The 26,651-nt window shown below is 43.4% G+C and overlaps 1 protein-coding gene and 1 non-coding gene across 4 annotated transcripts; both read left to right on the forward strand.

Moving 5' to 3' along the window:
• The first annotated feature begins 1,127 nt into the window (after positions 1-1,127).
• Positions 1,128-24,561, forward strand: mta3 (metastasis associated 1 family, member 3). Of its 3 annotated transcripts, none has more exons than XM_061706518.1 (19): positions 1,128-1,452; positions 3,912-3,979; positions 8,291-8,384; positions 10,552-10,678; positions 10,799-10,862; positions 11,975-12,092; positions 12,204-12,309; positions 12,408-12,507; positions 12,901-13,089; positions 13,462-13,536; positions 14,296-14,354; positions 14,508-14,626; positions 16,262-16,419; positions 16,989-17,208; positions 17,898-17,990; positions 18,073-18,237; positions 18,316-18,347; positions 19,099-19,217; positions 22,193-24,559. In XM_061706518.1, the coding sequence occupies exons 1-19, from the start codon at positions 1,425-1,427 to the stop codon at positions 22,365-22,367; spliced, it is 2,109 nt and encodes a 702-aa protein (XP_061562502.1). In that variant the 5' UTR covers positions 1,128-1,424; the 3' UTR covers positions 22,368-24,559. The 3 variants fall into 3 exon arrangements, with proteins under 3 accessions (XP_061562502.1, XP_061562501.1, XP_061562504.1); XM_061706517.1 differs by lacking the exon at positions 1,128-1,452 and adding an exon at positions 1,590-3,606 and having other exon boundaries at positions 22,193-24,561; XM_061706520.1 differs by lacking the exon at positions 1,128-1,452 and adding an exon at positions 1,590-3,606 and having other exon boundaries at positions 20,614-22,242.
• A 1,391-nt stretch (positions 24,562-25,952) lies between these two features.
• On the forward strand, positions 25,953-26,046 carry trnai-uau (transfer RNA isoleucine (anticodon UAU)). Its single transcript has 2 exons — positions 25,953-25,990; positions 26,011-26,046. It is a non-coding gene; the product is annotated as a tRNA-Ile (tRNA).
• Positions 26,047-26,651: the final 605 nt, after the last annotated feature.

Consider the following 26,651-nt stretch of genomic DNA (forward strand, 5'->3'; position numbering starts at 1 on the left):
GTAGTGAGGAGAAGCGGTACAGAAAATGGAAGGATGGATGGAAATACAAATAAACAACTGAAATAATGTTGTTGTACAAGTGTGCACACCGTCTTACAACTTGGATGTGGCTTGTGTTCAGAGTCACAATTGACATTCAAATTTATTTTAAGTCAGTGCCTCTGATTATCCCCAAATGGCTTCAGCTGTTCGAGGAGGCTTTTCTTGACATTTTTTTTTTGCTTTCTCGCAGAAGCCTGAAGGTTTTCTGCTAAAACTGACTCCTATTTGGAACTGTTAATAATTCCCTCCATATTGTCTCAGGCCCCAGTTCCAGCTGGTATTGTATATAACTGACAGCAAAAAGTTATTTGTTGTGTGTACTTTTTTAAAACTTTTATTCAAGTATAGGAGTTGGACTTGAGTACTTAAGAACATTTCACAGTCTGTACTTTACGTACTGGAGTTGAATCAGTACTTCTGCGTTCACGTATATGTACTTCATTATTTATATTTCTGGCAACTTTCATTTTTACTCCTCTATATTCCCCAAATAATGTACATGTACTGTGATACATTTCCGCTAATCTTCTTCATTACTTGTTATTACAAAACAAAACCACGGGAAAAAAAATAAATAAAAAATAGTTTGTTGCCGAAACGCCTGAACCACGTCCTCCCAATTTATCCAGGCGGAGCGATGACAAGATGAAAGCTTCTGCTCACACAACACCTCCAGCAAACAGATGACGCCCAAAACCGCCACAATGGTGAACTCCAGGGTACTTATAGGAAGTAATACAACACAATAGGAAGTAAATTAAACAAATCTAATAAATAAATACATAATTGGGACCCGTGTTTACCACATCCGCCTCACAGTTCTGAGGTTGGGGGTTTGAATCTATGCTTTTAGCCTTACATGTGGACATAAGCACAGCAAATTGCAGACATTAGGACTTTTACTCAAGTAATAAGGTGACTTACTTCTACCAAAGTTCTTTTGTTTTAAGAAAATTGTACTTTTTACCCAGGTATTGCTTGAAGATACAGTACTGCCTGCCCACCGCTGGGTTTCATCGAGAACGATGCACTTCATTGTCGTTACTACTCCTATTACGTGTCGTGTTTGGATGTGTACTTACGTGTTAGTGCGCGTGCGCGTGCGCGCCGCCTCCCGACGTCATCATTGGGGTTTTTTTCGGGTTGCGACTGTATTGTGACTGAAGGCTACTGTGTGAACGCCAGGCGGGGGGGGGGGTTTAATTGCCAAAAAAAAAAAAAAAAAAAAAAAAACACGCACACACGAAAAACAATACCACCCCCCTTCCCCGATCGGGTGCACACATTCGAAATCCACCTTTTCGTTCTTAAATATAGCATTTATTAATTTATTCTTATGTTTTCTTAGTGGATGTTTTACCCTAACACTCCGGGAGGCAGAAATGGCGGCCAACATGTACCGGGTCGGAGGTATGTACGTCAATGTGGATCTTTTCTAGGATGGAAACTGTGGAAAGACGTGCAGTTTAGTCATTTTCTATTTTTATTTAATTTTTTTTTTTTTTTTTTTTTTTTTTTTTAGCTCGCGGGGTCATTCGAGCGCCGTTACTCTGCTAGCTTCGCGTTCGACGACCGGTTAAGAGCTTTCGCCCACCGCGGACTAGACGTGATGCGGGCAGGAAGAGAATTCTAAATATTTGGGCTCCAAAATGGGTCAGGCCTCGCGTTAGCCACCGCTAGCTTAGCATATAATGTAAACATTTTCTTGACACCCTTTATGTTGCGCTTTTGCTTGTTTGAAACGTTAAAACCCGGTCGTGCAAACCGCCTCAATCAGCCAAATGTGTGTTAAATGTTATTTCGTAGCGACTACGACTACGAGTACGTGTGTGAGGCTGCCTTTGTATTTGCCTCCATTGGCACGCAGCCATTTAATGGCGAGTCCTTATTTAGCTAACGTTAGCACCCCAAAGGACGATGCTCGTTTTTGTTTGTTCGCCGTTCCCGAGTTAGTTAGGTCACCGGCGGCGTGTTTCGCTCCACCGCCTCGCCGTGCGGCCAGCCACTAGCCACCCGCCCCAGCCCGGCGTCCCGGCCGCCGGCGCAATTAATTCAGCCAAATTGGCTTTAGCCTCTTCGGCTAGCATGGCCACCGGAATTCATCAAGCGATTGTCTCGCTTCATGGCGTCAGGCCTTGATGAACACCTTTCCACACGCACACGCACAAGCATGAGCACGTCGCCATTTGAGCATTTATTACTCTACTATCCTCGTTAAGGTGTATTTGTACGGTCTTTGTCCTCACTATTATGACAATCCAGCGCACTCGTAAAGTATGACATTTCTGCACATTTGAAGGACAACTGGTATATTTTACAAATGAGACAAAACTGCACTAGTTGACATCTATGTGCCGTGCTACTACAGTAGTACTACAAGTGAAGCATGCAAGCACACAGTTGCAAAGCAGTGCAATTTTGCCTCACTACTGAGGACCGGGGTCCAAATCCGGGCCCCGCCTGTGTGGAGTTTGCATCTTCTCCCCGTGCCTGAGTGGGTTTTCTCCGGGTACTCCGGTTTCCGCCCACATCCCAAAAACATGCAGGGTAGGTTGATTGGAGACTCTAAATTGGCCGTAGGTGTGAATGTGAGTGCGATTGGTTGTTTGTTTCTATGTGCCCTGCGATTGGCTGGCGACCAGTTCAGGGTGTACCCCGCCTCTCGCCCGAAGATAGCTGGGATAGGCTCCAGCGGACCCGCGACCCGAGTGAGGATAAGCGGAAAGGAAGATGAATGAATTAATGAATAGTAGCCTATTATGTCGAATGTGTCCTGCTGGTGAGGACAAAGAGGGTACTAGTACATGGACCTTAAGATGGCTATCAAGAACTTACTTGTAATGTTTTTCCACTATTAGTGCCACTTTTGGCCTTCTAGTAAGCAACTTACTAGTTAGCTACTGTGCACCCTAGTTGTTGGATATCCAGCACAAGTAGAATGACTAGGATGCACTAGTACAACGACTGAATCTTACTTGTAATGTGTTTTCCACGACTAGTGCCATTTTAGCCTTCTAGTACGACCTTAAGCTGGATATCGAATAAATGCATACATTTATGGGAAGCGTTTGAGCATTTATTCGACACCTTGATATCCATCTTAAGGTCCATGCACTAGTACACTCTTTGTCCTCCCTAATATGACAAGTTAAAGTACTAGAACGACCAGAGCAGACTAGAATGACTGTCTTTATTAGTAACGATTTTCCACGGCTAGTGCCACTTTTGGCCTAGTAGTACGCAATTAAATGTTAGCAATGCTGCACTAGTAACAATACTAGGCCCAGTGGAAGGCAGTAGTGGAAACAATGTTACTACTAGTGCGCCTTAGTTGTTGAATTTTACCCAATTTAAGGCCCATGTACTAGTAAGCGCTTTGTCCTCACGAGTAAAAAAGACAATTCAGCACATTAGTAGAATGACAATTATTTCTTAATGTAATGTATTATTTCTTAATTTCTAAATGTAATGTAATGTTATTTCCACTACTGGTATCCCTTTTGTCCAAGTTTTACCGCATTTTCACATCAAGAGTTGCCAAATTCTACATTGAAGAAGTGCAAGGTACCTATTTCAAACCAAAGTAGTAGTACAATGACTGATGAAATCTTTTGGTGCCATTTTACTGTTTGAATGTTTTTTGTTTTTTTTGTATGAATTACGTCTGGCCACAGATTTGATTTCATTAAAATATGATGATTGCTGAACAGATAAAATTAAGCGATTCCTTGTATTTTAGTTTTCAGCTTTTGGCTAAAAAACGTGTGAATCTTTGATATGCATTATTTGCTTTTAATGTTAGCTGCAATGACGTGTAAGCCAATTTTACTCTGTTTTCCCCGCATCTCATTCAGTTTTTGCGTTTTTAGATTACGTCTTTTTCGAGAACTCCTCCAGTAATCCTTACCTGATCCGGCGAATAGAAGAGCTCAACAAGGTATTTAACTGTTTCTCTCTCGTTTTTTTCGTGTGTCTCCTTCCGCTCCCTTAGGGGGAATGTTCAGGATTCCTTCCCATCGGCACCCTGGATTTGTATTTTGCGAGCTGAACTGGTCAGGATGTCGCATAAAGAGTGCTTGTAATGGAACGGTCAAAGACATAGGTGGTGATGTAATGACTGAGCAGCACTGTAGCCGTCGTGCATCAAATATTGACAGAGCGATGTTGAGCTTGTTCATTATGAGGCTGAAAAAAAAAAAATAATTAGACGATTGGTCGTAATGGCCATTACGATGAGCGTGATGTCATTCTGGTTGGAAGTAGAGTGGCTAGAGCAATGTCGCTTTCTAACACCATATCTGGTTTATGACGCTCGTAGTTTTTCAGGGTTCTTTTTCTGTGTTTGCATGACAACAATCTTGTGAAACGTAGTAATGCACTACTACCACTTTTTTTTGGGGACTGAGTACCGTATTTTCACGACCATATGGCGCACTTAAAAGTCTTACATTTTCTCCAAAATAGACGGGCGCCTCGGAATGCGGCGCGCCTTATGTGTGCGCCGAGTTCCAAAATCTGTCAATGTTGTTGTGTGACTTTGACGCATGATTAAGGCTGCGGGACAAGAAATATGTGATCCCCCTCACGCAACTATTTCTCCTCGGTGGCATTACCTACTCTTTATGAAAAAATGAGAGGGAAATCACAGCTGGCGAGTTCTTTGCAGTTTGCGACCACGACTGACCTATGGTCAAGCAGAAAAATGGAGCCATACCAGTCCTTGACATTTCACTACATTGATTACATAGATTTTCAAATGAAAAGTTGGTGTTTGAAGCCCATTGTTGTGGGTTAGTTTAGTTTACTAAACCTGTATTTGCTTCCATTGAGCTGCACTCTGTGATTGCACTCTGTAATAGCATATTTCTTTTATTCATTCCCTTGGTAAATTTGAAATTCTCTGACAAAGTGTTTTTAAATTATCTTATCATTTATTCTTATTTAAAGTTTGAATTTGCAATGAAAACGATTTACATATTGTTTGTTGAAAAGTACTACGATAAAAAACATGTTTTCCCCAACATGAGGAAACAACAAACAAACCTTTCTTCAGCATTTTAACATTCAACTCCATGTTTTTCTAACAGTCTTGCCACACCCTTCCATCCATCCATTTTCTGAGCCGCTTCTCCTCACTAGGGTCGCGGGCGTGCCGGAGCCTTTCCCAGCTATCATCGGGCAGGAGGCGGGGTGCACACCCTGAACTCGTTGCCAGCCAATCGCAGGGCACATACAAACAAACAACCATCCGCACTCACAGTCACACATGCGGGCAATTCAGAGTTGTCAATTAACCTACCGTGCATGTTTTTTTTTGGGAAGTGGGAGGAAACCGGAGTGCCCGGAGAAACCCACGCAGGCACGGGGAGAACATGCAAACTCCACACAGGCGGGGCCGGGGATTGAACCCCGGTCCTCAGAACTGTGAGGCAGACGCTCTAACCAGTTGAGCACCGTGCCGCCGTCTTGCCACACATTTCACTTAAAAGTAGCCTGTAACACAAGGTATTTCAGTTATGTAGCGTCTCAGTCTGAACACTTCAGGGCACTATGTAAAAGGAGTACATCAACAATAGACTAAGAAGAAAGAGTCTTGGTTACGGGGCGACGGTGCTCAAAACTCGGTAATTTCCGGACTGCTCACGGTTACGGCCGCTTCCTCCCCTGCCCGAGAAGAGCATAATTTGCAATCAGCCAAAACTGTTCTCACCCGTGGTTACCTAAAAAGTATCTCCACGCACGGCTGACATGGCTCCTACCTGGAAGGTATTATGTCAGACTGGTGAATGGTATCTTTGTGGCGGATCGCTGCATTTTTACAAGTATGGCTAATGTACGGACGTACAGTATTGGTGCCGATCCCGGTTTTGGTATTGGTGGAACCCTAGTGAAAAGTTTCTTGTACAGACGAGCACCATCTGCGACAGACACCACACATAAAGATAACAAAATCTGGCATTTAACAGTTTTAGTCGTGTTGTGTGTGGTGTGCTCAGATAATCTCAACACAGAACAGCACACACATAGAGTTTCCGTTCCAATCGACAAACAATTCCTCCGAGGCAGAAATCTCGGATGATCACACGTGATCTAACAAAACAGAAGAAGAAGAAACACTTCCTGCTATGCGCCAATGTTACCTGAGTGTTTCCGAAGGTTGCCGGAACGGGACCGTTGTCGGATGTGGCAATGACGTCCCACAAAGACTTTCTTTGGAAAGTACTGTTTGCCGCCTGGTGAACTCACTTTTATTATTAAAAAAAAAAAAAAAAAAAAACGACCAGGTAAGACATGTTTGTTTTTATTTACACTTGTTAGCTTGTTCTGAGTCAGGGCGCTTCTTGATAGGCTACCTTCTCTTCCACGTCACAATTCGCAGCGTCATAACTCAAGGGACGTCGGTTTGTAAATATAGAACGCGTTCAATATTTAAGATTGTCGGCCCCGAGTTGTTTCAGACTGTATAATTGGGACAAATCCACTCTTAACAGGACACATATCAGATCGAAGGATAATCACACACACACACACACACACACACACACACACACACATATATAAGACATAAGATAGTCTGGCGCTTGACGTCCTTGGTCGGGAAAGGACAAAACCAGGACAAAAACAGCCTGATTGTCTTAACGTGTGTACCGTGCTTGAGGAAAATAATTTGAGTTAAGGTGAGTTTACCTTCATTTAAATAAGTGGGGAGAGACTCAGCCCAGGCCGTCTAAAGGCTATGTAACATTTAAAACTCATTCGCTGCCATTGACGGCTTTTGAAGTCAAATATCCATGCTAACTGGGAGGGCTGGCAGTGAATGAGATTATAATATTTGGATTATTTATGTATTATTGTTTTCTTCCATGTCATCACTGGCCAATATGGACACTTGTGTAGTTATTTCCTTACAATTTTTGCCTCGCGCATGCGTATTGTTTTATTTGTTCCGTCAGTGTTATTCACAGACGCATAATGGATATTTGTCACTTGAAATTAAAATAGGTCCAAATTGGAATTGGGCACTTGGACCTGCAGTGTAAATCTAGTCTTTGTCATTTGTGAAGCATTGCTGTAATGTACCATATTATAGCATATCTAATTGTCACTGTAGTTTAGATTTACAACTGGTGTTTTCTAATGTGTTTATTTCTGTTGTTTGGCCAGACGCCCGCGTGTGTACATCAGGGATCGGTGTATTTCGATGACGTCTTGCTCGGTTACATCCCATCTGTTGGGCTACCCTACAGTCGCATTGGCAGATATCACATTTATCAGACATTCGGCCCGATTCCGATTTGAGGCTGATTGCATGCGTTTTTTTCTTCTGTCTTTATGTTGCCATGACGCATTTTCAGGACTGTGACTTTTGCAAGGCAACATAGCAACGTAATGGTAACTTTTGTAGTCCTTTCTGTCCTTGGCTAAAAATAAATAAAAGCTTGGAAGCATGAATTTTATGAACAGTTAAGCCCACCTTCTTTAATTGTGTTAATGAAATATAATTTGGGACCCTGCTGAAATCATTTAGGTTTTCCTTAACCAGATACCAGAACCACCTTCTTTTTGAACTCCCTCTTCTGTCTTTCTAAAAGGTTAAGGCTGGAAAATTAATTCATTGTAATTAAAGCATACACCCTGTTTATCCTCAGTTGTCCGGACTTGACAGGAACATTGCGGTCTGTCTGTTAATGTGTTGCCTGTGGTTTTAGAAGGGTTAACCCTGATCTAGCTTGTGTTTTGGCGGAGTGGCAACGTAAATAGTGCAATATAAAAAAAATAGACAATATTTGACTGATTCCTTGATGTTTGACCTTCTGGAAGTGACTTTTTTTTCTGTCCACCAATCAAAAACGCTGCATGCAGTGTGCCTACTCCACCGCTGTAGATGATAAAAGTTATACTGTAGAAATAAGTAATGTCGGTGCACCCGGTTCACTCAAACTGTCATAACCTGTCATCCATTTATTTTTTATTTTTTATTAATAGCAGCATAGTCGGCCTAATTACACAGCCAGACAATCAATCAATCAATCAATCAATTATGTGCTGAAATGGCAGTCATTACGACTCCCGGTCAGCTTGTCATCGCAGCTTTGACGTGGACACAAAGGCGAGCGGTTCTCATGGGAAATTAAGAAGCTTGTCGTATGAGGGCTGTATTGAGAGGGGAGGGTGGGCAAGTGGGAGAGGAGTAGTTTGTCACCTTTTTATTTTTTTTCACCTCGCCCCTCCCGTGTCTCCTCCTCAGACGGCCAGCGGCAACGTGGAGGCCAAGGTGGTGTGCTTCTACAGGAGGAGGGACATCTCGCACAGCCTCATCCAGCTGGCAGACAAACATGCAAGTAAGTGGAATGGCAACGACACTCGTCCTACCTCCCCCCGTCTTATTAGTTAATAGTCGATACACTGATTAGCCTCAAGTTTAGGTGGACAATCCAGTGATCAAAACAAAATGCTCACTTTTGACGACTTGGCAAGGAATTAGGAACAGTTCTCAGTGTGATGCAGTACAATTTACATCATGATAATCAGTACAAAACAACAATTTAAATGTTTGTTTATATATATTTATCTATATATATATGTGTGTGTGTGTGTGTGTGTTAATTTTTTTGGCTTTTATAATTCTATTCTATGACAGAGAAATCAGTGCAGTTTTGGTGCTCTTTCTGTAAAAGCCTAAGGTGGCATAAGATGACACCAAGCCCTGGTTAAATAGGATAGTGGGAATTGATGTCAAGGAAGTACGTAGAAGCGATACGTGTCGACTGTGAGACAAGCTTTGTATGTCGAGGAGGAGCTAAGTTTAGCCCGTGTAAGTTACTTGCCGCATGTGCACTTTTTCCACATTTTTTCATGTCTGAATAGGCCGTAGTCTTTCACTAATTTACACTAATGCAGTCGTAAATCATAATTACAGTAATTTCTTTGAAAAACACTTCTTGGCCATAAATATAAAACAATTAATTGGCACCGGTAAGTGAGCGTGCCCTGTCACGACGGTTGAAAATGAGGAGTCCCTGTACTGCCTGGAGGCAGTATGAAACAGAAATACAGTTGTCAGTCTGGCTTTTTTACGGGCCCCTTGAAGATAAGGTAAATACGTTCCTGTAGTCTTATAAACCTGAGGAACTTAAGTGTCTTGAAGGGCACGATTGACACGTTGCACAAACCTAAACTACAGTGCTCTAAAAATGTCTATTTTAGAAGCCCGCTAATATTCCATACCGTTTTCTGTCTGCTTATAAAAAGCGAAATGTCTCCCTGTGTTGCCATTTTGATGACAGCGATGACAGCTGCACATGAAGAAGGTAATGATTAAACATGACTCCCATCTCGGGTAATTTATGTGAAAGGCAGCCACGACATGACATTCACGGAGCCTGTCACAATGGCGGCGCTCAACCATTCAAAATATAAGTGTATTTTATTTTTTTCAACATGAATTTAGGGAACATGACGCGAGGGAGCTAATGCAACCTTTTGTACCCACAGAAAGAGGGAGTGATGTTACGCAGGCAAGAGTTCGATTTTTTTTTCCTCCCTGTTTTGTGTTGTTGGCGGGCTACGTCGCTAATGGGTTTTTCAAACCACCAGATGCCGCCCTGCTGCTCCTCCGAGTGCAGCCACTTACTTCGCTCCCGGGTTGATTTGACCACTGGGCAAAATGTCGTTTTTATTTTCATAAAAGCGTCATACATAAAAAGATTCTGGAAAACAGGGACAGTGTACTGCCTTGTGCTTTTACCCAGAAACCAACAAAGGCAGGATATTACCATGATTGCCTGCTCTTTCACACAGCGACAAGAGGACACCAACCCAACAGGGCGGGAGAAATCAGTGTCGGGTGTTAAACTTCACACCCCTGTCCCGGCGTCGCAGCATTTACTGACACACAGGCGGCGTCCTGCATCTGTTGTGGTTCTGACACTACTTTATAAGACGACTTTGGGCTCTTCCATTGTGTCTCGGCGGGACGTTGGGAAATGTCTGCTTTCACAGTCAGTTTAAAAATGGCTTCTGATACTACCACCAAAGGCGGAACATTGCAGAGTGAAATTCGTCCATTTTACTCAGAATTGCTGCGCTCACTTTGTCGCCCCCATTCTGTGTCGATACTGTTGATACGCAACGGGAAAAAAGGCAGAAAATGGCAGCTTTTAAAGGCAGTTTAAAAAAGAGCCTCTGCTACTACGGCCAAAGACGGGAAAATTGCTTCCCCCACTCCGTATTAGTCTGCTTTATGCACAACATTGATACTTAAAAAAGACCGGAAAATGCCTGCTTTTACAGGCAAAAGGAACTGTTTTGTTTTAAAGAGCTGCTCTAGCGAGAAGGTCCACCAAGATCATCAGTAATTCGAGTAGAGGATCGAGAGTAGCCATGGCAACAACAGACTTTTCTATGACAAAATTGCGTAGCTATGACTTTGAAAACGAGTCCCATCTTTTTCCTCGACGTCTTTTGTTGTGCGTCTCCATGGACCCTCTCGTGATTGTGCCTCCGCAGAGGAGCTGGAGGAGGAGAAGGAGAACCCCACAGAGACTGAGCTCACAGACAAACAGAAGCACCAGCTTCGCCACAGAGAACTCTTCCTCTCGCGCCAGTACGAGAGCTTACCCGCCACGCACATCAGGTAGACGCACGTGCGGCTAATCGCGCACCCTCGCATACCCCCCGCCTGCTCACGTACCAAGCATGAACATTCTCGGCTCACTTCCTGTTTCTAATGCTCCCGCGTTGTCTCACTCTTTAGGGGGAAGTGCAGCGTGGCGTTATTGAATGAGACTGAAGCGGTTCTTTCGTACCTCGACAAGGAGGTTTGTGGACTTTGGAAAGTTGTAGTATAACCTTCTTGTTCTCAAGTGGGTGTTCGCAGAGCGCCAAATATGTTTAAAGTCATTTCTATGTGTCTGAATCCGATGTGTGGTTTGAATGAGTCTTTCCAGAAGTTATTCGGGTAAAAAGACCACCTAAAAATGAGTAAATTCATCTAAGATTCCAAGGAAAACATGGCCCATAAGAGCAAGTGTCTGGGGAGGAGGGTGAGGGAGGGGGGCAAAAGGCAATTTGCATACTAGGTGTGCTTTAAATAAATGGGAGACTGTAAAAATAAGTCTCAAGTCGAGATTTAACTACCGTATATAGAGCGCATCGGAATATAAGCCGCGGCCATTACATTTGTAGAAAACATTTTTTTTTTTACATATATTAGCCGCACCAGACTATACGCCTTGGATATATACATTGTGAAATTGGATATTTACACAGAAAGATTTTGTAAATGTTTATTTACATACCTTAATTGTATGCCTGTAACATGGCAGTAAAACGGCTCAAACATAAGAGAAAAGTCATTGTTTTTATTCATCCTGCTCCTGTTCACCGAAACAACTGAAGTCGTCGTCTTCAGTGTCGGAGTTGAAGAGCCTCAGAACATCTCCGTTACACACCATTTCAGTTTCTCTGTCGGTGTCGCTCTCGATGTCATTTTCATCTCGAGACACAGTTACCGCTGAAGTTGTGCTGTTCTCCTCAACGTAGCAGTCCGGCCTTTCGAAATCCGTTGGTGATCGTAGATTCTTTCACACTGCTCCACGCTTTTAAGATCCACAGGGAGACCTCAGAAAAGGAAGATCTTTTTGTGAAAGATTTCTCGCCGCCGGTCATCCAAGCCTCCCACTCACCTCGGAGTGCCACTTTAAAAGCACGATAGACATATCGATGGCTTTCAACTTAAAAGCTGCATTATACACTTTTCTTCTTGTATTTTCCATGATGAGGGTGTGGAGAAAAAGAAAGAATTTTGCGTTTGTGCGTGTCGTGCTGCGTTTTGCGTTGAGTGCGCCAAAAACTAGCGTCGTCGTCTTCTACATGCTGGAGGCATCTAGGCACCCAATTGCATCTATACACATCTTCCCCGTCCCACCAGGATACCTTCTTCTACTCGCTGGTTTATGACCCGACGCAGAAGACCCTGCTGGCCGACAAAGGCGAGATCCGAGTGGGGCCCCGCTTCCAGGCCGACGTGCCGGAAATGCTCCTGGAGGGTCAGCACTTGCGTCATTTTATTCAATTTTGAGCAACTCTTTAGCTTGTCTCGTTACAGTACAGTCAGTTGTGGTTTGAATTTAGAAAATGTCTTTTGTGGGTGTGTGCAGCTGGTCAGGGAGATGACAGGGACCAGGCCAAACTGGAGGAGAAACTCTGGGATCCGGAGTGTCCGCTCACCAACAAACAGATTGACCAGTTTCTGGTGGTGGCGAGGTAAGATGTGGTATTGGTGGCACTGTGTTTTCAATCTAAAATAAAATGTGTTACGGATTTGTATTGTAATATCGAATGGCTGTATGTGCTGTTTGCAGGGCGGTCGGCACCTTCGCCCGGGCGCTAGACTGCAGCAGCTCGGTCCGACAGCCAAGTTTACACATGAGCGCGGCAGCAGCGTCGCGCGACATTACACTGGTGGGTTCCGCAGGTGGTTACCTGCCAATGTGAAGTTACCAAATATTATTCCGCTGAGGTTACCAAATGTGGTTTTGTTTACGTTACCAAAACCGTTTAGCTTACCAAACATGGTTCGGTTTAGGTTACTGAAAATGGTTCAGATTAAGTTGCCAAAAATGGTTCTGCTCAGCTGACCAAATACGGTTCTGCTAGGCTACCGAATATGGTTTCACTTAAGTCACCAAATATGGTTCTGCTGTGGTTACCCGTTCCGCTTGGGTTACCAAATATTCTGCTATGGTTAATTAATACTTAGTTAATATAGTGAGTTCCGCAGGACGTAACGCATCAACACTTATATCTTACCGCAAAGCTTGGCGTTTCCAAAAAGGTGTTGTTTTTTTCTCTCAGTTTCACGCAATGGACACTCTGCACGCGCACAACTACGACCTATCGAGCGCACTGAGCGTGCTGGTGCCGGCGGGCGGTCCCGTGCTCTGCCGAGATGAGATGGAGGAGTGGAGCGCCTCGGAAGCGGCCATGTTTGAGGAGGCGCTGGAAAAGTACGGCAAGGACTTCAACGACATCCGACAAGACTTTGTAAGTGGCTTTCGCGTGTTGAGCGGCAAATGTTCTGAAGCTTTAATTACCATACAAGCAGTTCAGGGAATGAGGTAGATGTGCTCAACGATGCTTTTAAGTGTGGCGGTGTGACGGTGTGAACACTAGAGCGCTCGGTCAGTAGACCTCCGCTGCGTAGCTTAGCGGCTAGTGTAATACACAAGATCTAATAATTCAAATGCCTGACTAAGCCTGTAGCTTTCAGCCCGCTGTGGTCACGACGCTGCTGATGAATATACATGAAGGGAGGCCCAGATGGCGAGAACGTGAGAAATTAATATCATTAATTTGCTCCCTGTCTCGTCTCCTACACCCTTCCCCCACCTCTTCTTACTTGTCCCTCCTTTCAAGCTTCCCTGGAAGTCTCTGACCAGCATCATAGAGTACTACTACATGTGGAAGACCACGGACAGATACGTGCAACAGGTGAGATGCGCCCGAAAGCCCGTGTGATGAGCATACATGGTTGCAAATCATAACGTGAGGCTCAATGAGATGGTTCTGCTAAGATTACTAATTCCTGTTAGGTTACCAAAATGTGGTTATCAGGTTCAGATGTGGTTACCAAAATACGGCTCTGCTTAGGTTACCAAGTATGATTCTACTTTGGTTATAAGAATATTGTTCAACTTGGGTTACCAAATATGGTTCCACTTAGATTAACACTTTTGCTTCGGATACCAAATACGGTTTCACGACAGCTACCTCTTTTGCTGAAGTTACAGAATACTTGGTTAATATGGTTCCACTTAAGTTTACAAATATGGTTTCGCTTAGGTTAGTAAATATTACCCTGCTTAGTTTACCAAATATGGTTCAGTTTAGGTTACTCTTTCCACTTTGGTTCCCTAACATGATTCCAATTAGGTTACCAAAACATGGTTTGACTTATGTTACCAAATATGGTTCCTCTTAGGTTCCTTAAAATTGTTACGTGTAGGTTACCAAAAACCTAGGTTCCGTACTGTACAGTAGTTTTCGGTTTCACTTAGGTTGCTTAAATATGGTTCCGCTTAAGTTAACATGGTTAAGCTCAGCCTCCAAACAAGCCGAAGGCATTTGTATTTATTATTTTGCTTCTGCTGTAATTAGAAACATACATCAACATCTGAAAGCCCAAAACATTAATTGCGCCCACACACTCACTGTTATCGTGTTTACTCACTCTCTCGTGCGTGTTTGCAGAAGAGGCTGAAGGCGGCTGAGGCCGAGAGCAAGCTGAAGCAAGTTTATATTCCCACATAGTAAGTCGCCCCCTTTGTTGCAACGACGTTATCATTAGTGCTCCCGTCGTCATCGTCGTCGCCGCCGCCAGACGGAAACATTCATGCATAATTGAACGCTTTTGATTGAACACACGGCTGATGCCTAAATACCCCGCTCTCTTTTTCTGACAGTAATAAGCCCAACCCCAACCAGATCTCGCTGACCAATGGCAAGATGGCGACCGTGAACGGCGCAGGGCCTGGAGCCTTCCACGCGGCGGGCGGGGGTCGAGCCTGCGAAAGCTGCTACAGTGAGTTTGTATTGAGTGGAGACCAATCTACACCACGATGAGTGTAAATCTGAAATAGGATGTGTGGACAAAAGTTGTCATGTTCAACCTATATTTAATTGAGTAGACTACAAAGACAAAATATTTAATGTTCAAACTGATCAACTTTATTGATCTTAGCAAATAATCAATAACTTAGAATTTTATGGTTGCAACACATTCCAAAAAAGCTGGGACAGGGCCATGTTTACCACTGTGTTACATCATCTTTTCTTTTAACAACATTCAATAATCGTTTGGGAACTGAGGACACTTTAATTGTTGAATCTTTGTAGGTGGAATTCTTTCTCATTCTTGCTTGATGTACAGCTTCAGCTGTTCAACAGTCCGGGGTCTCCGTTGGCGTATTTTACGCTTCATAATGCGCCACACATTTTCAATGGGAGACAGGTCTGGACTGCAGGCAGACCAGTCGAGTACCCGCACTCTTTTACTACGAAGCCACGCTGTTGTAACATGTGCAGAATGTGGTTTGGCATTGTCTTGCTGAAATAAGCAGGAATTGTATTTACTGACATTGGTTTTCTGAAGTGTTCCTGAGCCCACGTGGTTTGATGTCGGTTTTTGATGCAGTGCCGCCTGAGGGATCGAAGGTCACGGGCGTTCAATGTCGGTTTTCGGCCTTGCCGCTTACATGCGGTGATTTCTCCAGATTCTCTGAACCTTTTGATGATATTATGGACCGTAGATGATGAAATCCCTAAATTCCTTGCAATTGTACGTTGAGGAACATTGTCCTCAAACTTTTTGACTATTTTCTCACGCACTTGTTCACAAAGAGGTGAACCTCGCCCCATCTTTGCTTGTGAATGACTGAGCAATTCAAGGAATGTCCTTTTCTACTCAATCATGGCACCCACCTGTTCCCAATTCGCCTGTTCACCTGTGGGATGTTCCAAACAGGTGTTTGATGAACATTCCTCAACTTTCCCAGTCTGTTTTGCCACCTGTCCCAGCTTTTTTGGAACGTGTTGCAGCCATAAAATTCTAAGTTCATGATTATTTGCGACAAATCAGTTTGAACATTAAATATCTTGTCTTTGTAGTGTATTCAATTAAATATAGGTTGAACGTGATTTGCAAATCATCGTATTATGTTTTTATTAATGTTTAACACGACGTCCGAATTTAATTGGAATTGGGGTTGTGTTACATATATTTCTAAATTAATCAGCCGATTAATCGGTTGTCCAAATCTTTCTAAAAAAATATCAGAATCGGCCTCAAATTATCCATATTGGTCAAGTCCTAGTTACAACACCTAATATTTATTAGTCAGCTTGCATGTTAATCATAACATATACATTACATAAACAGTTCTCACAAATTTGGAAGCATACTTTTTTTTTTGTTTGTTAGATGGGGTAGGTGTAGTCCAATCCCTAATTTTGCAACACAGAGTGGACCAGAAAATGAAGTGAGAATGAAAATGGATTTGTCATTGTTACAATGGAGTTCCTCCAGCTTGCGGGTTTCGTTCAGCGAGATCAATCAGGCGCTCGCGAGTAGAAGTCCTTCGGGGACGTTGTCGGGGATCAATAAACGTCTTCGGCCTGCGCTGACCGAGCCCTAACCCGCTTCCCCGTGTTGCCGTAGCCATGCAGTCGGCCCAGTGGTACTCGTGGGGTCCCCCCAACATGCAGTGCCGCCTGTGCGTCTCCTGCTGGATGTACTGGAAGAAGTACGGCGGCCTGAAGATGCCTAGCCGAGCCGAGGTGCCCGAGGAGAGGACCTCCCCCAGCCCGGCCGCCAACGTGAGTCCCACCGGTCGCCGCGGCTCGTCACTTGGTCAGCACATACTGTAAAGGACATGTTTGTGCATGTTGAAGCTACAGTATGTGATTTATTGTGGCAGGCGTCAACATTAATTATTCAGTGAGCTGCAAACCTCTCACATGTTAGCATTTTTCAGCACAGTGCATTTTTAATGTGTTCGAGGGATTGGACTTGGAATGCGACATCAAGTAAATTGGGAAAATGATGAATTAGTTATCAGATGAAAACCGGACTTTCTATAGGGCTTCTCCCGTTTCGGTGGCCAAATGCGGTTCCTCTTAGCTTCCCTCATATAGTTTAGTTTAGGTTAGTGTTTCCACTTAGGTTACCAATTAGGGTTCCTCTTAGGTTCTCTTATATGGCTCAGTTTAGGTTACCAAAATAAGTTTCCAAGACGTAAACTGAGGTTACCTGTTGCGCTTATTAGGTCACCAAATATGGTTCCTCTTATGTCACCTAATATTAGTATACGTCTTCCTCTTATTATTATTCTCATCATTATCCTGCCTAAAATTCTTCCTCATTGCCTCTTGCCCCTCATCCCCAGGAGCCCCGGTCGCGGAGTCACGCCCCGCGCCAGTCCAACCACATTCCCATGCGCAACAGCGGCAGCCCCAAGTCGTCCATGAAGACCAAGCAGGCCTTCCTGCTGCAGGCCACCCGCCTCACCAAGCTGGCGCGCCACATGTGCCGCGACGTCATCAGGCTGCGCCGCGCCGCGCGCCGCCCATTTGTCCCCATTAACTGCGGCGCCATAAAGGCAGAGTGTAAGAGCGCCTTCAATTCCTCCTAACGTGGACACACACACATTCTCACCCCTTTCGTCCCCCTCTTCACCATCAGCACCCCTCTGTCTGTCTCTTCCCGTTTTTATTATTGTTTTTATTTTTTGGGTTGTTTTTGTATTCCTCCATTGCCCGTTTATCCCTTCCCCCTCATTTCCAATAAAGACTGCCTTTCCTCATCACTCTTGAGTTTCAATCATCTTTTCTTTTTGGAGTCACTAGGAAGAGCGCGCACCATGAGATGTTTAGTTTTTATACAAAGAGAAGCTATTGTTGCCACTGGAGCAGAACGTCCCCTCCCTCCCGTTCGGGCCATGACATCATTAACTCCATTCCCGTCAATCAATCAACGGACTCTATTCACCTCTCCATCGCCATCTACCTCCTCCTCCTCCTGGGTGTCGCTGACGTCCAAATAAAGTTACAACTTGAAAGCATCTCCTCCGAGTCCTTGTGTGCTTTCCTGTGTCACGTGTGTGTTACTTGTCCATCGACTGATTGATTGATCGCCACAAAGACACAAACCCCCTTTCCCTCTCCGCCGCATGGATCGTTGCGCCATCACCACGCCCTCATGTCTGTGTCGAGTGTAAGTGACCATCATCATCATCCATTTTGATTGTAACTTTGACGCTTCCACTGACATGTAAATTGTGTGCGTGTGTGTGTAGATGTATCAAGGGTGTCTGAAGGTCACGGAACCCGCCTCCCCAAAATCCGAGCGGCGCAGCGCAGCACTCTGACCAGCGTAGTGCAGTTTCTAGGTAAGGCCAGCTCACTTTGATGGATTGATTGTCCTGTTGCCATGGCAACGTACCGTCGACGCCACTTTGCTCGTCGTCGCAGAGTCCCGTCCGGCATCCCAGGCCCCCCGTTCCCACCGTACGGCCGGTCTGCAGACGCCGCCGCCGCGACGCCTCCTGTCCTCACTGCCGCACGGGCCCCACGGCATGCTGGGAAAGCGCAGCTTCCACCACCACAGCAGAGGAGCGGAGCCAGACAGGCGCTCGGGTAGGAAGTTTATAGCTGTGTGAAATGATACAAAGGTGCGCCGTGTAGATCTGTCTCACTGGTGTTTTTGTGTTGCAGAGAATCCCGGAACCACAGGTGGCGCTCTACTGGTGAGTGAGCTCTTCAAATGTCAAATGAAATCAAGGTTTATTGTATCTGGACTTACAGCAATGATGCAAGGCAGCGTTGACTAGGCATTACTTAAATATAGTTCAATTTGGTTAGGTTACCAAATATATTTCCACTTAGATTGCAGAATATGGTTACCAAATTTTGGTCCGCTTAGTTACCAAACATGGCTCAGTTTAGTTAACCCAATACATTTCTGCGTAGCTTACCGAATATGCTTACCAAATATGGTTCCCCTCAGGTTAGTAAATTTGGTTCTGCTCAAGTTACTAAATATCATTCCACATATGTTAGGTACCAAATATGGTTGTACTTAGGTTAGCAAATAAACTTCTACTTGAACAGTGAACATGGTTCTGTTTAGGTTACCAAATATGGTTTTGCTGAGGTTACCTAATATGGTTCAGTTTAGGTTACCAAATATCATTCCACATGGGTTACTAAAGGCGGTTCAGTTAAGTTAATCAAATATGATTCCACTCAGGTTATCAAACATAGTTACGTTGAGGTTTCCAAATGGGTTCCACTTAGATTACCGAATATGGTTGCGCTCGGGTTATCGTATGTGGTTACCAAATATGGGTCAATTTGGTACTGCTTAGATTACTGAATATGGTTCCACCGATTGCCAAATATGGTTTCACGTCAGTTACCTAATATTCGCTATCTTATTATCATTCCAGCTATTCAAATTATTCTCATTAATGGGCAAATAATTGATGTTTTTGACAGCACAATGGCCGCAGCAGCAGCGGCGGAAGCACCCGCGGAGGCGTGATGATCCGAAAGAGGCGCCCCAACTGGATCGACGCCCCAGATGACAGCTTCTTCCTCGTCACCCGGGAGACCAGGTAAGCTAAAGGTGACCCACCCCCTGCCGCCGTCTGCTCCCTGTCACTTACATCGAATGACGACCACACAAGAGCTTTAGCTTTCAAATCCGATGCCAGATTTGCACTTCAAATCTCATTTGAATGATTGAATTGAAATGGCTCGAAGGTCATGTGGGTAAAAAACAAGCCGCGCCAATGTTCTTCTTCCTTAAGGGAAGAGGATGTGATGGAGTCAAGCAATTACAAAGCACTGAAACGACAAATGCCTCCAACTCCTCATCCAAACTAAATGTCTCAGTGTGCTAACTATCGTGCTGTGAGCCTTGGCAGCCTGTGACCGAAAGGCCCCGGGTTCGATTCCATCGGATCATCAGTGCTGAGATTCCCTCGGGCAAGGGACCTACCTCCCTATGTCACCATAAGCATCCATTCAAGGTGCTTATATGGTTCTGATTAAGTTGCGAAATATAGCTTCCCTTAGCTTGTTAAATAGGGTTCTCCTTAGGTTCCTGAATATGGTTCCGCTGGGGTTGTTAATTGTGGTTCTGTTTGGGCTGTGGTTATATTTACATTACCAAAAAGGTTCCACTTGGGTATGAAATATAATTATGGTTACGTTGCTAAAATTGATCCACTTAGGTTGCTAAACATGGTTCCACTTAGGTTATGAAATAAGGTTTTGCTTAGGATGCCAAATGTCGGTTTATTTCACTTGCCAAATATGGTTCTGATTAGGTTGCCATGGTTCCGCAAAAGATAAAAAATATATTTCTGCTTGTGTTATGAAATATAATTCCACCTAGGTTGCCAAATATGGGTCCTCTGGGGTTTCCAATTATGCTTAGTTTACCAAATATGGTGCATTTTAGGTTACCAAATATGGATCTGCTGAGGCTACTGTCAGGTCACCAAATCTGGTTCCGTACCCAAGACCACACATTTACTGGAAGTGGTGTTCTAGTTGGACACAAATCGGACCCCCTTCATACCACGTATATGTGCGCGGGAAAGATGTTCTTCCATTTACAGTACATGGTGTCTAATTTAGTCATGGTAGCAGGCCCTCATAGCCGTCTCTCGGCGCACCGCTGCCACCGCCAAAATTAGCGCCGCTAACTGGTGCAGATGGACCGGCGAGGAGCCACGAGTCGCACGGTCCTGCATGGAAATTTGATTATCACATTAACGGGTGCTGCTGGGCTCACATGGATCCACACCAAGTTGTGTGTGTGTGTGTGTGTGTGTGTGTGTGTGCTGGGAAAGTACACACACACACACACGTATATAATGACACTTATGAGGAAGTAATATATGTTAATGGTTGTGATAGGAGAAAAGGCCGCCTCTCGCTAACGACACCAACGTCTTGGTTTTCTCCTCCATCTCTTTCTCCCTCTCTCTCATTCTCTCTCAGTGTGGTGAGCAACGCCGTGAGGCACAGCCGAGAGAGATGGGAGTGAAAGAGAGCGCGGGTGAGGGGGACAAAGAGGTGGAAAAAAAATAGTCATCATTAGATTTAGAATTAAAAGTCAAACTATATGTGGTCATTTAAGGCTGCACTGAAGTTACCAAATATGGCTCCACTTAAGTTGTCACTTAGGTTACCGTACGGTGGAACCATATTTGGTAACCCAAGTGGAACCATATGCTCAATGTGCTATGTATCTGATTTTTTCACATCACTGTGAACAGTAAAATTCCGATTTTTTTCATATCCGACCCAGGCCTCTTTCCTAAGTGGATACAAATCGGATATGTAGCCGACGCAAGTGCAATATGGACGCTCACGGCGCGCTTATCTGACCGACCTGTATGTCATCAAACGGCGACAAACGTCACAATTGTTTGAAAGAACACACACGTGACAAAAGAAAACGGCAGACAAGGGAGCGTGAAAACAGTCAACGGTGCAATGAAGATGCTTTACAACTGATAAATATCAAGAAAATGTTGTCTCCGGTTGCACAAAACCCTTGAAATTACACAAATTGCTCATGACGAGATCTACGCGAGGCCTCATGTTTGTGCACATGCGCGATGTGATGTTTTGTTTTATGCGCATGCGTGTGACGTCACAGATGCGTTCTGTCTTCAGTAGAAGTCGCATTTGTTTTAGTAGTATGAACGACGACATAAAAAGTTCGGAATTAATTTAAAAAAAAATCTGAATTGGGCATCATGCCCTGCAGTGTGAACATAGCCTTAGGCATAACCATATTTGGTCACCAAATGGAACATTTATTTGGTAACCTAAGTGGAACCTTCCTTGGTCATCCAACTAGAACTATATTGAGTCACTTTGGTTGCACCATAGATAGTCACTTAAGTGGTCGTTCAATGGTGTGGAGCCACTTTTGGTCACCTGTATCTGGAAACCCAAGTGGAACCATATTTGGTCACTTAAGTGTGACCATATTTAGTAACCTAAATGGACCATATTTGGTCACTTACATAGGGGCCATATGTGGTCACCTAAGTGGAACGATATTTGGTCACTTAAGTGGTCATTTGCGTGAAGCCATATTCTGTTGCTTAATTGGAACCATATTTGGTCACTGAAAACAGAACCTTATTTAGTAACCAAAGTGGACCAATACTTGGTCACTAAAGAAGAACCATATTTAGTCACATACATAGGGTCATACTTGGTCACCTAAGTGGAACCATATTTGGTCACGTACATGAAGACATATTTGGTCACCAAGGTGAAACCAGATTTGGTCACCGAAAACAGAACCTTATATGGTAACCTAAGCTAACCCTGCTTGGTCACCTAGGTGGAACCATATTTGGCAACCAAAGCAGGGCCACATTTCAAAATGAAAATAGAACCATATTAGGTGATTTATTCATTTCCCGTCATACAAAACACTGTAAATAAGTCTAAGAACTACATTTAATATGTGATGTTTAAATATGAGCTATGATATCTGTCATCATCATCATCAGTAGTCAGTATTGATTGACGCATGTGCGTGCTGCGCCCCCTGCAGGAGGGCGAGGCGGCTGCTGTCGCGCTCGCAGCTCCGGCGCGCTTGTCGGCAGCCCTGCGAGCAGATCACCCTGCGGCGGGCCTCCCAGGCGCCCCCGCCGCAGGGGTTGGTCCTGGGGCCGCCGCACCCGCACCCCAGCCTGAGGATGCGAGGCCCCATCGTCATCCACGACTGATGGACACGTTCTCCTCCCTTCTTTTTCTCTTTTTCTCGTCAGACCCGTATAGTCCTCGATAGCCGTGAGCCGCCAGGCAACACAAATACACACCTGCCCCCTTTTTGTTTCTTATTTAGATCCATCCTGCCAATTTATTAGGTACTCCTTAATTGGAAGTAAACGTATGCTTCATTCAGGAGGTGCGTGAGCCTCGACACTGCAGGGATGTGGAACCTACGGAATGGTGGGCCAGCATACAGTCCCCCAGAGCAATTAATGTGGTTCTAAAACAAAAAACCCAAATAATATAATGTACAGATATTGCCCTGTGATTGAATTAAAAAAAATGGAACAAATTGAAAACATAAATGCTCACAAAATACAGTATCATAGTTTGTTGCATAATATTTTTTTTAAATACATTTCATAAGACTTAATAAAAGCTTAAAAAGGTTCCCTACCCCTGAATGAATAAACAGGAATTGGAATCTCATCATTCAAATTTGCAATTTGGAAATATAAATTAGTTTTTTTAAGGAATAAATAATGCAGTATGATTCAAGAGTGTGGCACAAAAACACAATTAATCAAGTTTAGCAGATAAACGGTCGAGTGACTTAATACATCAATGCGTGTGTGTGTGTGTGTGTGTTGTCAAGACGAGACGAATGCATATTTATTATTATTTTTTTTTAAATGAATGGACATATGAACGTTTTGTGTTGAGTGTGACTCGTGATGTAGGTTTGTATAATTTTTTTTTTAGGGTGAGGAAGAGGGCTCAAAAGAGTTATTAAATGGGTTGACTTATTGGTTATCAATCAATTAAATCTCCATCCAATGTCAAATATAAGTCCAATCCTCAGGCAAGTTGTATTTAAATAGTATGTAACGTAGGACTAAATGACCATTGCATCATTAGCATTAGCCAACATAGACGAGGCAAATATCCAACGCTTACGTTTAAAAATAAAATTAGAGAAAAAATGCACTTTTAAAAAACAAATTCACATAGATTTTGGTTAGTTATTTTTTTTTTAAATCACAAAGTTTGGGAGAAAGGCATCAATAAAAAGGAATGATACAAGCTTGGCACACAAAGGTATTCACATTAAATAAGTGAAGCGCTGTGAATAATGCATCTGGAAAGTATTCACAGTGCTTCACTTTTGACCGCATTTGTCCCCTTACAAATTTGGCCTTGCGCATATTCTCCAAGTCGACTTGAGCACATTTCCTTACGCTCTTCAGAGGCTGTAGTAAGTCAAGCGCCCGGGAATGTGAAACATCATATTGCACTTGATGTTTGGATGCAATTACAATATACCCCACACATACTAATAATATTCTGAAAGAGACTTCTATTGGATTTATTTCATACAAAATAAAAAAAGGATACATGAATATTTCATGATTGCCTTGCTTTCCAATCACGCCTCCTTGGTGTTTCCGCATTCATTCACAGTTAACGCACGGTGGGTGTGAGAAGCTCGAATGGGAGAATACGCTTAGATGGAAAGTTTGCCAATCCATGCGTGTAAAAAAGGACTTGCCTGTGAGCAGGAGAATAGGGCCATTAGATGTTCATTCAAAAAGTCAAGCCCTGTCAATTGAGTGCATTGGGAAATTATTCAGCCCTTCACTTTTTCAACATATTGTCCATCCATCCATTGTCAACACCGCTTATCCCGGTTAGGGTCACGGGGCGCTGGAACCTATCCCAGCTGACGAAAGGCGGACTACACCCTGAACTGAACTGGTCGCCAGTCAGTCACAGGGCACATATAGACACGGACAACCATTCACACCATCACTGAGTGGGAACTGATCCCACACTGCCCGCACCAAAGTCAGGCGAGTGCACCACTACACCATCAGTGACTTTCAACAGTATTGTTTCCACCTTGATCCAAAATTGACTACTGACTCAAGTCGTTTTAGACAGGATGCCCCACACTTGGTGCACAAATATTTGGTCAGTTTTTCCCATTTCTGTCTTTTTTTTTTATATATATATATATATATAAATTTGCAAACATCTGCAAAAAAAACAAAAAACTAAGTGTTTAATTGCTAACAGCCCTGGAACGCTGGCCTCGGCCTGCAACTCTTATTGTTTATAATTATGTTTTTTTTTTATGAGGGAAAAAATAAAATCAGGCATGAGTTTCAGGTGAAACTCTGATTTCTTCAATGGGAATGTTTGTGTTTTCTTGTATGTATGTCACGTGTTGAATTCTGAATATGCTGATGATGCTCATAATAAAACTCCTTCATCCTCTCTCAGTGTGTTTTTGGTAATTCAACCGTGTGTGTTCCCGATATAGTTTTCCGGGAAAGGTGCAAATGAGAAACTGATGTAAAGGATGAGAAAAGTCGGGGGTTTGACCTTTCACCACGTGATTGCCGAGGAAAACGGTGGAATCTGCAATCACGTGTCTTCTGGCACCACCGGAAACGTGACTGCATTGATTCAGGAAGAAAATATTAGGACTTTCTATTATATGTAGTGCACTTGAATACACCACAACTCAACATTTAAAGGGCCGTAGTCTCGTACGTGAGCTCTATCTAGCATTCCGCGAGGTGTTCGAATATTCACAATGTTTAAAGTTTGAATTACATTAAAATAATGCTGTAGTTAACTGAGGGATCCAGCAACAAACTCGACACATTTCATGTTTTACTGAGGAAGATCACGATTTCCGCATTAAATTAGAATTTCCTATCTTTTGTGAAGTACATGAATGCGCCACAACTGTTCTATTTAAATGGCATTTTTTTTTAGAACTCTAGTTCCAGCAGTTAAATGATGTTAAAATTAAACACCCTCCTTTCTCTGACACGAGAGGGTGAGTGAAACGTTATACATGGAACATTACGATTTCCTACTGTATGCGAGGTTCATAAATCCACCACATCTGTTGCATTGCGATCAGCTTTCTTTTCATTTGTTAAAACAAATTTCAGCTTTAAATGAAGTCAACATATTACGGTCGCCACAGAAAGCAGCTGTATTTAGAGTCACCTAATCGTAAACTGAAGCCAATTCATGTTTTGCCAGAGGTCAACCCAGTCACAACAAACAATCTCCTACTTTAGTTGATGTTCACGAACGCACCACAATTGTCGAGTTTAAATGCCTGTGTACCACATAACCATCCAGTTTTCCTACATTTCTTCAACCATTTGCAGCATCGAGCCAATGCCAGTGGGAAAGATCCAATTAGGATAAGCTAAAGTGAAGTAAACACAATTCACGTTTTACTTGGAGAGGTCAACGCATTCCACAGGAAAATTGGGATTTCCAACTGCATTCAACAAAGTTTTAGCGTTTAAATGGCGTCAAAGTAAAGCGATAAACAGCAGAGATCATTTCAAGTTCGGATAAACTTAAAGTGAACTCAACACAATTCACTTTAGAAGGTAACGCTTGAAACGCGAGACATTGTGATATCCTATTTTAAGGTGTGGTATCTGAACACACCACGGCTGCCACTGCTTTTCAAGGGGCCGCCTGCCAATCGACAGTTTTTCGGCCTATAACGGCCAATAGCGGTACCCGAAAACACGGGAAAGATCCTAGCGGCCAGTTAGGGTGTAGCTCCAGTGGCGCAACCGGTTAGCGCGCGGTACTTATATGACAGTATGCAGCAGAGCAATGCCGAGGTTGTGAGTTCGAGCCTCACCTGGAGCACAATTTTGGTGACCCAAAAGTTTTAGTCCTTCCACAGACATGCAAACCGTTGGGGAAGCATTTGTTCGATGTCCCCGATCATCAACTCAAGGTTACACGTGCTCTCTTTGTCGTTCCAATAACGTGCCGAATCGTCTTTCTAGCGAGGACAAAGTCTGGACTCGCTGCATATACCATAAATATGTGTATTTGTATGCAAACATGGAAAAACTAAAGTATTTTCAATTTTCCCCTCTAAGGGTCTGTGTGTCAAGACCTGTTGCTCAGCAGCGACACCCTCAGGCCAAAACCCTTTTTTGTTGTTGTAATTACATAAATTTACCACTATAGGGTAGCCTAACGATAGCAGAAAGGTAGGGAACATGTTATAGCGAATAATTACATTATCATTCAGTCATATAATATATATTTTTCTTGCTTTGTTAGAATGTGCCTTGATGTCTAGTTTTCTTTTTTTGTTGTTGCAAAGATGTATTTATCTTATATATCTTTCCAGGTGCCACTTTTATTTAACTTTTTACAGCTGCTCTATTCCTTGTGTGTTCGTGTGATATTTAATAAAATAAAAAAAAAGATTATTTCTCTTTTTTCTAAACTAAAGATGC

This window comes from Phycodurus eques, chromosome 19 (genome assembly GCF_024500275.1).
Source record: "Phycodurus eques isolate BA_2022a chromosome 19, UOR_Pequ_1.1, whole genome shotgun sequence".
NCBI lineage: Eukaryota > Metazoa > Chordata > Actinopteri > Syngnathiformes > Syngnathidae > Phycodurus > Phycodurus eques.